Genomic DNA, 15,575 nt, shown 5'->3' on the forward strand with positions numbered 1-15,575 from the left:
AAGAATGAAAGTAGACCATTATCTCTCTCCATACACAAAAATTAACTCCAAAGGGATCAAAGACTTGAAGGTAAGACCTGAAACATAAAACTCCTGGAAGAAAATATAGGCAGTATACTCTTTGACATCATCAGTCTTAGAAGGATCTTTTTGAATACCATATCTACTTGGATAAGGGAAATGAAAGAAAACAGAAACAAGTGGGACTTCATCAGACTAAAGAGCTTCTGCAAGGCAAAGGAAAATAGGAACAAAATGAAAAGACAACCCACCAACTAGGAGAAAATATTTACAAGCCATATATCTATCAAGGGGTTAGTCTCCAAAATATGTAAAGAACTCACACAACTGAACAACAGAAAAACAAATAACCTGATCAAAAAACAGGCAGAAGATACGAACAGACATTTTTTGAAAGAAGATATACAGATGGCCAATAGGCACATGAAAAGGTGTTCATCATCACTAATCACTAGGGAAACGCAAATCAAAACTACAATAAGATATCAGCTTATACCTGTTAGAATGGTTGTAATCACCAAGACAAAAAATAACAAATGTTGGAGAGGATGTGGAGAAAATAGAACTCTCATACGCTGCTGGTGGGAATGCAAACTGGTGCAGCCACTATGGAAAATAGTATGGAGATTTCTCAAAAAACTAAAAATAGAAATACCATTTGACCCAGCTACCCCACTACTGAGTATTTATTAAAAAACTTGAAATCAACAATTCAAAAAGACTTATGCATCCCTTTGTTCATTGCAGCATTATTCACAATAGCCAAGACGTGGAAGCAGCCCAAGTGCCCATTGACTGATGATTGGATAAAGAAGATGTGGTGTATATATATATATATATATATATATATATATGCTACTCAGCCATAAAAATGGAATACTACTCAGCCATAAAAAAGACAAAATTGTCCCATTTGCAACAACATGCATGGACCTTGCGAGTATTATGTTAAGTGAAATAAGCCAGACAGAGAAAGACAAACACCATATGATTTCACTCACATGTGAAAGATAAACTAACACACGGACAAAGAGAAGACTTTAGTGGTTACGAGAGGGGAAGAGGGTCAGGGGGTGGGCACAAGGGGTGAAGGGGCACATTTATATGGTGGCTTGCAAATAATAATGTACAACTGAAATTTCACAATGCTATAAACTATTATGATATCAATTTTAAAATTTGAAGAGGAAAATAAAAAATAGCTAACAGAATTCTTGTGTTACATGGGAGCTAGGAAGGTCAGTGACTTTTCTAGTCCTGTGCCAACAGGTGTCACAAATCTTGGTCAGATTTATTTTTTGTAAGGTTTTACAGCAATTTACTAGTAATTTAGATAACTTAAGGGAACTCCTGAAGGGAGGGGTGAAAGATGGAGAAATGGAAGAGAGAGGGGAGAAAGTGGGAGAGAGAGCTAGAGAGAATTAATTTCTACAAGTACCTGTGAGTCCACACTGACAATAAATAACAGAGAGAGAGGGAGAGCTCTACCTTACAGTGGAATGGAAGGAACTAAGAAATGTAGAGGGAATGATGGAGTTTGAAAATCACTATTTTGCAACTATCATAATAATAATTCAGGCAAGAGTCATCAATGGATACTAAACTAGTAGATGGATGTTTCAGGAGGAAAATAATATTTATATAGTCTCAAAGCATTCCCTACAAGATCCTTCTTAACTGCAACGGAGAGAATAGTCATTTCACAGTAGAGAAACCTGGCAGACACACCCTTAACCAAATGGTCACAGTTGACTTCACCACTGAGGTGACAAACCTCCTGACAAGGTGCACTTGAGAAAGACAAGGGGCATCTCCCTGGAATTCCTGCCCCAAATGCATCACAGAATGTAATCATGAGGAAATATCAGACAAACTCAAATTAAGAACTATGCTACAAAAGAGATGGTCTATACTCTTCAAAAATATCCCTGCCATACAGGACAGAGGAAAGATGAGGAAGTGTTCCAGATTAAAGGAGACTAAAGAGACGTGGCAACTAAATGTAATGTGTGATCCTGTACTGGGTTAAAATTAGCACTAAAGGACATCGTTGGGACAATTGATGAAATTTGGATACGGTGTACAGATTAAATAATAGTCCTGCGTTAATATCAAATTTCCTGATTTTGATAATTGTACTGTGATTATGTAAGTGAACATGCTTTTCTTAGGAAATTCACATTGAAGTATTAAGGGGTAAAGCAGCATGATGTCTGCAAGGAATTCTCAAATGGTTCAGAAAAAACTATACCTATAATATACATATAATTTATATATGGAATAGTGTAATACTCAATATATAATATTGAATTATATCTATGGAGAGAAAGAGAATGACAAAGCAAATATGTCAGAATGTTAACAATTGGTGAATTTGGGGGTAGAGTATATGGGAGTTCTTGTTAATATTCTTGCAATTTTTTTGAGTTTGAAATTATTCACAAAAATACAAAGTAAAAAAAAAAAAAAGATTGGATTTCCAACCCTTTCCAACTCTGAGGGTTTCTGAACTGAAAGGTATCAGCAACTTGTCCACACAACGCACGTCAGGTCTCTGCCCCTCCCCTCCTCACCAGTCCTCTCTAGACCTTTCCCCTGCTTTTCCATCACCATTCCTGTTTTTTTCTCCCTCTTGTTTCCTTCCAATCATATACAATGTGAGATAATTTCAGAGTTCTCGTGAGCTCCTCAGAGAAAGATCCTACACAATTTTAGCTAAAAGAATAAGGAACTCTACTAGGGAAATGAAACCTCTGCTATCTATTTTATCCTTTCTTTTTTGCATATAATTCACATTTCCTCTCTAGGAGGTCCTTCACCTCACAGTTGAGAAGAAATAAGACCAAAAACCATCCTGGACTCAATGCCCCCTCCAGCTTCCACCTGTATTTGCCTGACTCCTCCCCTCCCCCCTCCCCTCTGGGGCTCAACCTCTGGAAATGCTGCCTGTATTTGTTTTCTTTCCTCTTCTCCCACTCACCCTTCAACTCACTGCGAATTGCCTCCGGCCCTCACTGCTCCATTGAAACCTCTCTTCTCAAACTCACCAGCCCCTTCCTTGTAAGTAAATGATGGGTGGTTGTCGACCTCATTTCATCTATTGGTAGCATCTGATACTGTTAACCGCTCCTTCTAGAAACACTCTCATGGCCCTCATGGCACAGTTCCTCGTTCTCCTCCAACAACTCTGGCTGCTCCTTCTCAATCTCCATTGTAGGCTCCTCTGACTCTGCCTGTCCCTGAAATGTGGATGCTCCTCAGAGTCTTTTCCTAGGCCCACTCTACATGGCATCCGTTGTATACCTTCCGAGCTCCAGGCTCCTATTTCCAATTGCCTACCTGACACCCTCACTTGGATGTCTCATAAGCTCATTGAACTCAACATCTCCAAATCTGAGCTTTTCACTTCAGCCACAGTTCCTTATCTTAGAGAATAGCATCTCACGGACTTAGCTGGCAAGCCAGAAGCCTGGCATTCATCCTTGACTCTTCTCTCAACCTGTACACCAATCAATCAATAATTTCTATTAATTCCAGCACTCCGTCTCCATTGCTCAGCCTACCATTCATCATCTCCTAGTCACATTACTACCATAGCCACTGACTGCCAGCCTCGAACCTACACTTCACTCTGCATTTAAAATGATCTTTCTAACATAAAAATACAATGTGGCTCTCCTGCTCAAAACCCTTCAGTGATGTCCCATGTCTTCAGCCTAAAATCCAAACAGCTCAGTATGGCTCATAAGGTGCTTTATGACAAGGACATTCTGACCACTTCCATCCAGAAATTCTTCTCAGTTCCTTGAACAAGCCAACTTCTCTCACATCCATGGCTTAGAACATGCCATGGCCTCTGTGTGTTTCAGCCTGCCTTCTGCACACCAGACTAAGTTTTGCAGCATCTGTGACTATGTCCACCTTGTCCACCACTGTGTTTCCAACCAAGGCCACTGCCTACCGCCAAAAGAAGTAGCTCACAGGGCACCCTCTTCCATCTTACAGAATTTTGTATTCTCCCAAATTATCATCCGCAGAAGAGAAGTTTTCCATCCTCGCCTGCCTGAAACTTTGGGAAAAATCCTTTTGTTCAGTGGCCTAATCCAATTCTGAAATATCCCTCAGTTTTCTTTCACAAATATTTATTTTCCTTTAGATATTAGCTCAGACTTTTCTTCTCTATCCTTAGACATGTTAATGCATAATTAATTTAGATTCCACTAATTTAAATTTTGCAAATGTGAGACCCAACAACACAAGTAAAATTCATTAACCTCATCACTGTGAATATTCAACTTGTTGCTAACAAGGAAAGGGAGCTCTTAAACTAGAACTTATAAAATCAAGGATTCATTTCACATATTTCCCTCTTTATTTATTTTTTATTTTACTGCTTTTTTTGTGAGGAAGACTGCTGCAGAGTTAACATCTGTGCCAATCTTCCTCTCTTTCACATGAGATGCTGCCACAGCGTGGTCTGTGCCTGGGATCCAAACTTGCGAACCCTGGGCCACTGAAGCGGAGCACATGAACTTAACCACTACACCACCTGGCCGGCCCCACATTTTCGTCTTTTGAATTTAATAATTAATTTTTACAAAATAGAATACTCTTTTCAGTTATAATACTTCCATTAAAGTGTAAGCCATGGTGAACTGAGTTTTCCATTACTTTATCTTGTTTTACTTATTAGTGTATATATAACAAAATTAAAATGCTTTTTGATTTTCAACTCTGAGAGAACGTATTCCAAACAAATGAAGATTTACTCTTCGTTTCTCTTTCTTCATTTTAATTGAGAGCCACATTTCACTCTGAATGGTCACTGAACTGAGCCCTGTGATTGTTAATTACGGGACCCGATCTCGTGGAATCTTCTTCCACATGTGGCTTTGGGCTTGTTGTTAGAAAAGCATAGACGGTTCTCCTTCACTAGGATGTTGCCTTCAACTGTGAGCTTTCTACTAAGTCAACTGTCTGCAGACCAGATAAAACCTGTCACTCCAGCACTGATGGACTGTGTGCAGAGTTGGAGAGAGTAACTGTAAAAAATGAAAGCCTCAGAAAGGAGGTCCAGGTTCATGTTTTGCAAAGCCTGGATGAACTTTGCAAAGCACATTGGAGGAACAAGAATGCAGATACCCACCCCGTCCGCCTCAGTGATTTTCTGAACTGCACATCTGACTTTCACAAGGACGTAGTAATAAAAACAAAATGGCTGCCAAGAGTGTTTTCACTGATTCTGACTGCAATGGGGGCTACAAACGACTGTCTAAGCCCTTCTGCTTGGCTCCTGACCCCAAACACTTCAATTTCACTTAAGCTGTCTAGGCCAGGCTCTCAGTCTTAAACTCATGCTACACAGATGATGTGAATTGTCAACATAGAATTAAAGACTATGCATAACTACAATACAGCTTTAATTTTTTCTTTTTTAACATGCTCTCATACAATACTGCTAGGAAAATAAATTGATGAAACCTTTGGAAAGGCAATTTGGCCTGATGTATCACCTTCCTTAAGAATGTTCATATAGTGTGTTCGCAATTATACTAAGAAATAATCGTAAATGGAGAAGCCCTGGGCACATCAGAATGTTCACTGAAGGATGGAAAGGTTATTTATAACAGCAACACCCAAACAGGGAAGCGTGCAGGAGAGGGCTGATGTTTGTGCTTGCTCTGTTCTAGGTGTCATTTTTAGCATTTTACGTTTGCCAACACATTTAATCTTCAGAACAACCCTATGAAGCAGATGCCATTATTTGTCCTTTTTTCCAGTAAAGAACCGGAGGCACAGAGAGCCATTTGCTGAGCTGGTGCTGGAGCTGAGGCCTGATTGCCAACAGTCCAGCTCCAGAGCCAGCTCCTCCAAATACTAACGTGCTTTCTGACATCGTCACTCCTCAAATACTATGTAGTGAAGTGTGTTTTTGTTTGTAATAATATGGAAAAACATTTATGTTGCATGTCTAGTTAGAAAAAGAAACATGATCACAAATATATAAATTAAAAAAAGAAGAAAAAAAGAACACAGCTTAATGCTTAAAAAGAGATTTTTAGACACTAGTGTGGTATTAGTAATGATCTTTGGTTGGTGGAACTATGATTTTCCATGTTATTTTCTATTATTTTTTTTAAAGTAAGCATGTATTGCTTTTTAGAAAGTAAAAATGATCATTTATCCCTTTTTATCCTGTTTCCAAACCTATCAAGCTCAACCAACTGTCGTGGTTCCTGCTCCCACCTATATTTCCATCCAGTATGCCCCTCCTCCTTGCTTCACGTCACATTTCCACCACAAATTTCTTTCTCCTGAGCCTTATTTCTCACATCTTTTGTTATCTTTTTTCTCTTTCCTTTTTTCTGTCGTCTTCCTCTTCCTCTCTCCCCATCCCACAAGGCTCATGAGCAGAAGGAGAAAAAGCCCCCCCAGCCTTAGCTGCCTGATGGCCTCCTTCCCTCTGTACCCTCCCAATGGGCGCATATGCCGATGGAGGGGCAGTGGACAGTGAGGTATTTTCTGAAACACCAATAATTTTTAGCATTGTCTTCTAGTTTTTCTCAGGGCTTCTAAAATTGTTGAAATAAAATTCTTTGACTTTAAAATCTGAGGCCACCTGGCCAGTCACTGGTTTTAGACCCCTGTGGTTTTCCAGCATTCTCGACTTTCTGCTCCTTTCTCTGCTATGGGTGAAGGACAGGCACCTTTTGGCCTCTGTCCTGGCAGCCCTGTCTGGGGTCCCTTTCCCTGCAACTCTTTTGCTTTTCCTTCTTGTTCTTCCTTCTTACCGGCCTGCACCTCTCTTTGGGGCATGATGCTGCTTCCAGAAAGTCACTTGTCCTCAGGTCAGGCTTTGGCTCCCATGAGTACCTGGCTGGCTGGCTGGCCTGGTGGACGCATCCTGTGGCCACTCCCACTGTCACTACTTGGTTTTCATAGGAGCGGAAGCAGCAATACTGATGCCATAAGGAGTGGAGTCAAGGGCCCCCTCCGTTCATTCTCCCAGCTCATCTATCAGCCACTGGGGTTCAACTCAAGGAACACCTGCTAACTAAGCTGGTTAGGGAGAGAGGGCCTGTCTAGGTGATTCTTCCCTGAATTCTGGGCTCCTTACATATAACAGTTTGGCTAAAGATTAAGAAAAATTTAAAGTCATCTAAACCTTCACCCCCAGCTAGTAATATTTTTTGTGTGCCAGTTTTCTTCTCAAATCTCAATTCTTAAGTACCTGATAGTGACAAACACTGGTAGCCTTAAAAATATAAGGCAGATTCTTTTTCAAAAGGTGTCCCCCTCACTCCAGTCCTCTGTCATTTCACACCCGCCTCATGCCGGAGCCTCTCACCTGGCATCACTACCCAAATCTCTCCTCTTCCTTGCTCCCTGAAGGGTGGTTTCATTCATGCCTTCTTGGATAAAAATGCCTGCAAGTTATCCTGTTTCCAAACCTATCAAGCTCAAAGGCTGAGTTAAGCATTTTTCCCCCCAAAAGAAAAAGTAAAACCACGTGGTTTTAATTGTAAAATGAATATGTTCATTGTAAACAATTAAACAAAATCAGGCAACGTATAAAGTGTGAAGAAGAAAGTGACAAGCCCTTGTAATTTTACCTCCCAGAGGGAGACATGCTTATTCATCAGTTTGGATTCTGAGCTTGCAAAATCCCCGGTGGCCAATGGAATCTGCCATGGCTGTCCCCTCCCCGCAACGCCTCTGGTCAGGCCCAGCTCCTTGAGCCCCGAAAGCTCATTCCTATTTCTGTGGCTTTGCTTGTAGTATTTGGTCTCCTGGAATTGCTCCCACTTTCCCCTCCACCCATCCAAGTCATCCCTAACTTTAAAAATCCAGCTTAAGGCCCTCCTGCCGCATGAAGCCTTCCAAACTACCCATGGATAGAATATGTCCTCTGTGCCATGCAAGGCAGCCATGGATCTGTCTCCTTCTGATGCTACCACATCTCCCCACCTTGACCTTATGCTTTTCCAGAGCCTCATGACATGCTGGGCAATCAAAAATGTCTACCTAATAAGTACATATGAATAAAGAGATGGTTACGTGAGTGGCTTCCTTTTAATATAGCGAAATTTCTTATTCAATTCCTTAAAGACTGAATTTAATTTTTTATAGGTTCCAGGGCAATAGGCTAGAGAAAATGTCCACAGATATTCTGTAAATGCCTTTTAATCTCTCTTACACCCATTTCCAGAGTACCTAGGAGGTTTGGGTGCCAATTAAGACAGGGATTTTCCCTAAGAGAGCTCTTTGGATCCAGCACAAAGCTGATGAGTTGCTGGAGCATTATTTACCTCCTGTCGCCCCTGCTGTAATCACTCCATCAAGTTCACATAATCCATGGTGCCTAGAATGATGACACCTCCATAAATCAGCGCTCGAATGCTGGTTGTTGCTTAAGTGCCCAGGTGATGAATATCCTTCTGCACCTTCTTGGTGCAGAATTTTTTGATTGATTTAACAAAGGTTCTGATTCAAAGAATGGGAAAGGCTCATGGCATTGAGGAGCAAGGTCCCAGGACTCCAAGCAAGAGGCCATGTGAAAGAGAAATGGAGAATGGCAGTGGCCAGGATGGAGGTAGGGTTGCTGCCCAACAGTCATCCCTGTTTTGGGACTAAAAGGTAGGTGTGTGGAATTTGCAAGTCACTAACCAAAAAGGGTTGCAGATTCGTGCTTACCTCTCATCACATCTAATCAGAACCACGCTGTCTGTTCCAATCCCCAAGGCTGCAGCTCCCTTCTTGAGAGAAAAATGACTCTGTGAGAAAAAGCATATTTGTAATTAGTTGTACGTAAAGTCAGGATCCACACCCTCAGCTGTTTTATTGTTTTCTCCTTTTATTTCTAACCTGTCCCTCCAAAGCCTGGATTGCTGAAAGAAGATGGTATCATTCACTTGGGATTTTATTTATTTTTTTGATCGTGATGAAATACACATAACATAGAACTTACTATCTTAACCATTTTCAAGTATATGATTCAGCGGCCTTAAGTCCATTCACACTGTTGTGCAACCATCACTATATCCATCTCCAGAACTCTTTTCATCTTGCAAATCTGAAACTCTGTACCCATTAAACAACGTCTCCCCATTCCTCTCTCACCAGCCCCTGACGACCACCATTCTACTTTCTACCTTTATGGATTTGACTACTCTGGGTACCTCATATAAGTGGAATCATACAGTATTTATCCTTTTGTGACTGGCTTATTTACTGAGCATAAGATGCTCAAGTTTCATCCAGGTTGTAGCATGCGTTAGAATTTCCTTCCTTTTAAATGCTGAATCATATTCATGGTATATATACACCACATTTTGTTTTTCCATTCATCCACCAATGGATACTTGGATTCTTCCACTTTTTGGCTATGAACATGGGTGCACAAACATCTCTTTGAGCCCTGCTTTGAATTCTTTTGGGTTTATACCCAGAAGTGGAACTGCTGGATCATATGGTAATTCTATTTTTGAAGAATTGCCATACTGTTTCCATAGCAGCTGCACCATTTTAAATTCCCACCAGCAGTGCACAAGGGCTCTAATTTCTCCACATCCCTGTCAACAGTTTTTATTTTCTGTTTTTTGATAATAGTCATTCTAACGGGTGTGGGGTGATACCCCATTATGGTTTTGCTTTTATTTCCCTAATGATTAGCGATATTGAGCATCTTTTCGTGTGTTTATTGGTCATTTGTATGTCTTCTTTGGAGAAATGTCTATACAAGTCCTTTCCCATTTTTAAATAGGATTGTTTGTTTCTGTTGTTGTTTTGAATTCACTTGGGCTTTTGAGTGAAGATAACAAGACTAAAAATTGTAAATGGACCTGCTACCCCAACACACAGTAATCCAAGCCAATTTCACATATAAGGCGTAAGAACACATCAACTGCCTCCAGCAGCTATGTATTGTATGGCTCTCAGATTTATATTCTGCTTCCAAGAGATTACACTCAGTTTCTCTCAAGTTCAGTGAAACTGTGTGCATTCAAGTAGGAGGAGAAATTGGCCTTAAATCCAGCACTCCCTCCCAGACTTGCTGGAGGGGCTATTTGTTGTGCGGGTGATTGCCCATCCTGGGGTGGGCTCAGGAGGTGTCAGGGCCTGGCTTGGGCAGAACAGCATGTGGAAAAAGCCCACACTCACAAGCTACTGCTAAATCCTTGTTTGTGCTTTTGGTTATTGATTCTGGGTAGGATTCTGAATCTCAATGGCTGTAATCACTGTGCAATTTGGAGAGCTGGGAAAGGCTAACCTAAGCCCAGCTGTCCTGCATCTGCCCAGCAGCCTCTTACTATTAACTACAGATCATTAAGCTGTCCAAAGAGAGAGCCGCTTCCTCAATTTACATCTCCAAAGGGTTGCTGACTGGAATTTTAAGTTACGCTTCCAGAGAGTACCTCTTTTTGAATGCCCACTTTTGACTCATCTGAAATCTTAAATAGGCAGCATAGGAACTGTTAACACATATTTTTAGGAGTGTGTCTCATAAGCCAGAAGGAATTATATTTATAACAGCAGCAAATAATGTAAACCAGTAAATGAGGCACTGACTAGAGGCATTTAAAAAGCCCAGTGTAGCTAAGAAGTAATGAGAAAGAGCCATTAGACTCATTTTACAAGCTCAGAAAGACAAAGTGGACAATCCTTACCAAGATACCTGGAAACTGGGAGAGAAAGCTTAATTGGGTTTGGAAAGATGCATGATTCCCCCACCAAAAAAAAGCGTTCTCTCTTGCATAGTTAGCAGATCCCTGGGCCACCTCGAAGGGGAGGAGCTCGGGAAAATGGTGCTAATTTTGTCACTGCCAGGAGGGCACAGAACAGAGGAGCCAGCTGCCCCACTGAGCAAGCACAAGCTACTCAAATTAGGCCCCTCAGTGAACAAGCTCGTAAGCACTAAACTGCCGAATGGCAAATTGGGGATAAGTAAGAGATCTGGCGCACCTGGTCAATGAGAGGAAGTAGTCTTGTCTGGTCTTTAATGAGAAAGAATAGGGAATCTCAAATGAGGAGCAATTACCTAGGATAATTGATCACCGTTCCAAAGGCCACATATTTAAAGAAAAACACATGCCCAAATAGAAAGCTTCAAGATGGGGAACAAAGGTGATGTGAGGCATGAAAAAGAAAATTAGGTACCAAACACTGCATCTGTTTATTATTTTCAGGAAAAGGAGGAGGGAAATAGCTAAATGCTATCCAGAAATAGCAAGGGACCCATGGAGAGGAAGGAACTAGAGAGAAAAAAAAGGCACTACCTAATGAGGAAGAAAAAGTAAAGAAAGCTTAAATGGCATGTCTCTCTGCTGGTGAGACAACACTTGGAGAATCGTTTTTAATCCTTGGCACCATGTTTCATGGAACCATTTGTTGATGAATCAGAGCAGAGCAGCATCTGAACAGAAACCTCCTGGATGCTGAGGAGCCTGGAAACCAGGTGTCTAGAGAGAGCCCAGAGGATGCTTGGTCATGAGCAGAGGGCATGAAGGACACATGGCATGGGTGGCCTTCATATCTGAAGGGCTGTGTTAAAGCGGGAGTAGAGCAATAGACTGCTCTGGGTGGCTTCAGAAGGCGAAACTATGAAAAAACATTGGAAGCTACAAGGATTCAGATGTGTCCCCAAATCATCAAGACTCTTGTAGCCAGATGTTCATCAACAGAATAGCTGGGGAATGAGCTAACGAACAGCCCACTTACCTCCCCCACCCTGATTTTAGAAAAATAACAATAGACTCCTGATAGAATCTAGTGCTTATTTAGAACCAAAACATACTTCTATTCAAGGGTAATAGATATTAGAACCCATATGATTTTTATTTTATACTAAATTAAAAATTCAAGGTTGATGGAAGATTAATTTCTCTATCTTTTAAAAAAATCATAAGTAATCTAGATACAGGCTACATGATTCCGCTGACATTTAAAATACGTGCAAATAAGTGTGGGATTTTATAGACATAAACTAATTGTAATTGAAAAAATAAGCAGGCTTTCTGGGTTGGAGTGGGATGAGAGTATCCAGAGTAAGAATGCGTGAGAAAGAGAGCCCACAGGCTGGGCCAGGGGCATGAGCTCCGCCATTCCATCCAGCCACATGTCTGGAGGGTGCATGGCAGCGCCTTCCTTCTTAAATGGGGACGATCAATCTTACCTGCCTTTAGGGATGGTGGGAGAGTAAGGAGAATGGTAGAAAGCTCTGGGACCAGCCACTTCAGTCTCTTGACATGTCTGTTTCTCTGCCTCTACTACGATTTAGATAAGCAGTGTGGAAAGCTGCATTAATTCTTTCAAGCTATTGTTGGTCACATCCAGATATTTAACTGAAACTTACAGTCAACTCCCTAGAGGACCACAGGGTTTCAGGGAAAGCCTCTGCTGGCTCAGGGGACACAGAGATGATTAAGACAGCCCTCAGTCCCCAGCTACCTCTCTCACCTTGTCTCCTTCCTCCCCTCCTCTCTCTATCTGGTGGTAGCAGTCTTCCTCATCTTCTGTGAGCTTGCTTAACTTGATCTTGCCTCTGGGCCTCTGTGCTTGCTGTTCCATTTCTTGGAAAACCATCCTGCAGATATTTAGATGGCTCCCTCCCTTGTTCAAGGTAGGTCTCTGCTATATATCACCTCCAGAGAGACCTTTTATGACCATCTTGTAAAATAGCCCACGACCGTCCCTCTCTCTTGTCACCACATGATATCAGAGTAAATATTTATTATTTTACTGTCTGTCCCTTACTAGAACATAGGCTGCATAAGGGCAAACACTTTGTTGTAGTATACAGTTAACAAGTATTTGTTGAATTTGACTGTATGCTCAGAGAACAAGTCCAGGAAAATGTTCACTATTTATTGCCATAAACTCTGGCCACAAATCCCAATGTTGAGGTGTGGCTTTGGTGACTGGGGATGAAGGATGGTGGACTAAATGGATGCCAATGTCTCTAATCAAATGCCTGTTCTATAAGCACGTCCAGAGACCTTCTTGGCACCTACCCCAGAAGGCCTCAGCTGGGATCCTTCCCAAGCAAGAAGCAGTTGTAGGCCCTTCTAGCCAGAACAGCTGCTTAGGGGAAGGAAGAAGCAACCCAGACTTCAAATAAAGAAAAAGGACACACTAGGTTGGAAATCTTAGCTCTTAACCCTTCTATCTATTATTAAATCAAAAGCTCTATCTTCTAGCTCTAAGGTCTATCAATTGTCCTTGGCCTCGATCTTTTTGTACCAACACTCCTCCCCTTTGTGGGTAGAGTGAATGGAGTGTGTGTGGAGGAACATTAAACAGAGGTCACTGGGGGTCATTACACATCAAGGATCCCCAAAAAGTAGATCTCAAAGCCCAACCTATGAATGAGCTGGAATCTGCTTCTTTCACTCCTCCCCATGCCTTGGTCCACCCCCCTGTCAGTGACTGCAGGACCAATAGTCTTCCCGTTGTCTTCCTCCTTCTCCACACCTCTCCCACACACCCACTGGTTTGCCCTCTCTACATCCTGAGATTGGAGGAACATGATAGCTACACCTGCCTTGGAGAGACTGGGAGTCCTTGCTCCTGATTCTACCCATCAAATGGCCTAAAAGAGCATTCTGCTTTCTAAAACATCTGATACAAAGAAGCTTGTACTGTGCTTGTACTCAGGCTTTCTGTGTTTAAGCAGGGTAAGATTATCCAAAGTAAGAAGGCATGAGACTGAGAGCATTAGGGACGGTGGGAGCATTGATCTAATTATTATGATTTGGAGGGGTGGGGATCATCCAACCACATTCTTAGAGCCTCCATGTGATTCCGAGGTGATATGGATCTGCACACAAGGCAATTCTGTGAAGCTGCTATTACTCACACTCAGTTCTATAGTTTAAAATCACCGCATTGTGAGTTTGTGCCCTCAGTAAATGTTAAAAGAAAGGAATGGTGTGTGCCAGGATTAAGTTGACATGAAAAGATATTTGGTGATTAATTTGAACATCAGTACTGAGCATATATTCAGCCACAGTGATCACTCAGTGGAAAGTAAAATCATATTTCTATGATTTTAGGATCCTGAGAAGAGTGAAACGAAATGTGTAATGGCAAGAGGTTTGAGACCGTTTGATACCTGGCTTTATTTAGGCAAAGTTACTCTGTCATTCCGAGCCATTGTTTGCTCAGTTGCAACGACGAATTCCTCTCTGGCGGAGTTGGTGTGAGAAGTGTGGGTGTAGTGTGTGAAATGCCTACGGATTGCCCCGCTCTCAATGGGTCCTCACAAAGTTGTGGCCCTTCTTATTCTCCCATTCTGCAACCTGATCTGATAGCACCCTCAGGTCTCCCTGGTTACCTTGAGCAGAAGTTTGAAATCCTCAAACAAAATTCATGTCAATTTACCTTATGCCTTAAAATAAACACTTGCCATCTGTATGTAGGCAACCCTCAAAAACACACAAGTAACAAGAGAGGATCTAAAGTCTCTCAGGGTTGTGAATCCTTGAGTATTGCTCTGGTATTCTGGGAGAGGGGGCACATCCATTTTAGGGAAATAATTTGCCCCCAGACTCACCACTCTCCGTGCCGCCTCCATCTTGCCTCTTGGGTGGACCCAGATCTTTCCCCAGGTGGGACACCAGTGCGTGGCTGGTTCTAATAGCAATGTTGCTGCCATTCATGGAGTGCTTAGCGAAGGCCAGGCACTGTGCTCTACCCTTGACATGTATTATCTTTCTTCATCCTCCCAAGAACCGTGTGAACTAGGTATTGCAATCTCCATTTTATAGATGAGGAAGAAACGAAGTAGCCAATCTGAGGTCTGCCCTGGGAGGTGGAGGTGGAGGTGGCAGAAGAGGACCTGCCATCATCTCTAGTCAATTCCAGAGCTTATGGGCTTTGTCCACTAACCTGAAGAAAAATAATCCGTCCAGTCACTCCTGACCTGGCACTTGGAGCAAGCGAGAGTCAGTCACCCAATGCGGAATGTGTTCTCAGGGGCACTGGGAAGGGTGGTCATCCCCTCCTTGTCCTTCCCTTCTTCCCCAGTCCAATGCATGCTCCTTAACAGCAGGCACTGGGTCTGTTCTGCTCACTGCTGTCTCCCCAGTGCCTGAGGTTATGCTTGGTACACCACGGCAGCACTGAGTGAATGAAGGAAGGCATAAAGAAAGCCTCTCACTGCCCAGTGGCTGCACCAGTGCCTGACTGCCCCATTCCTTTGTCTCCTACTGCAATATAAATACCCCCAGGAGAGGCAATACTTAGGTTTTACAATTTACATGGCTCTCAGGTCCTTTCCTGAGAGTGGGTTTTGAAGGGATTGGGTAGATAAAAAATAACCTAGAGTTGCTGAGGGCCCTGAAATGAAAAAGAGGGAGGTGTGCAGAGGCGAGCAGAGGTGCTAAAGGTAAACTGAATTTAGCTCACAATTTCTCTCACTGAAAGTTCTGTCAGGCTAAGTTTCTGTCTAATGGGAAACATTAGATGAGAGCTGTCTTTTTCCAAGCTGCCTGGGTCACTATTCATTTCTTTCTTTCTTTCTTTCTTTCTTTCTTTCTTTCTTTCTTTCTTTCTTT

General features: G+C 42.1%; 1 protein-coding gene across 1 annotated transcript in view; it reads right to left on the minus strand.

Moving 5' to 3' along the window:
- The window catches only part of GAD2 (glutamate decarboxylase 2), a 79,964-nt gene that overhangs the window by 47,629 nt on the left and 16,760 nt on the right, over nt 1-15,575 (minus strand). Inside the window, exon 8 of the mRNA XM_046679764.1 lies at nt 8,716-8,795. Within this exon, the coding sequence (XP_046535720.1) occupies nt 8,716-8,795 (80 nt within the window). The remainder of the gene's footprint in view (nt 1-8,715; nt 8,796-15,575) is intronic.

This window comes from Equus quagga, chromosome 12, assembly GCF_021613505.1.
Source record: "Equus quagga isolate Etosha38 chromosome 12, UCLA_HA_Equagga_1.0, whole genome shotgun sequence".
Lineage (NCBI taxonomy): Eukaryota > Metazoa > Chordata > Mammalia > Perissodactyla > Equidae > Equus > Equus quagga.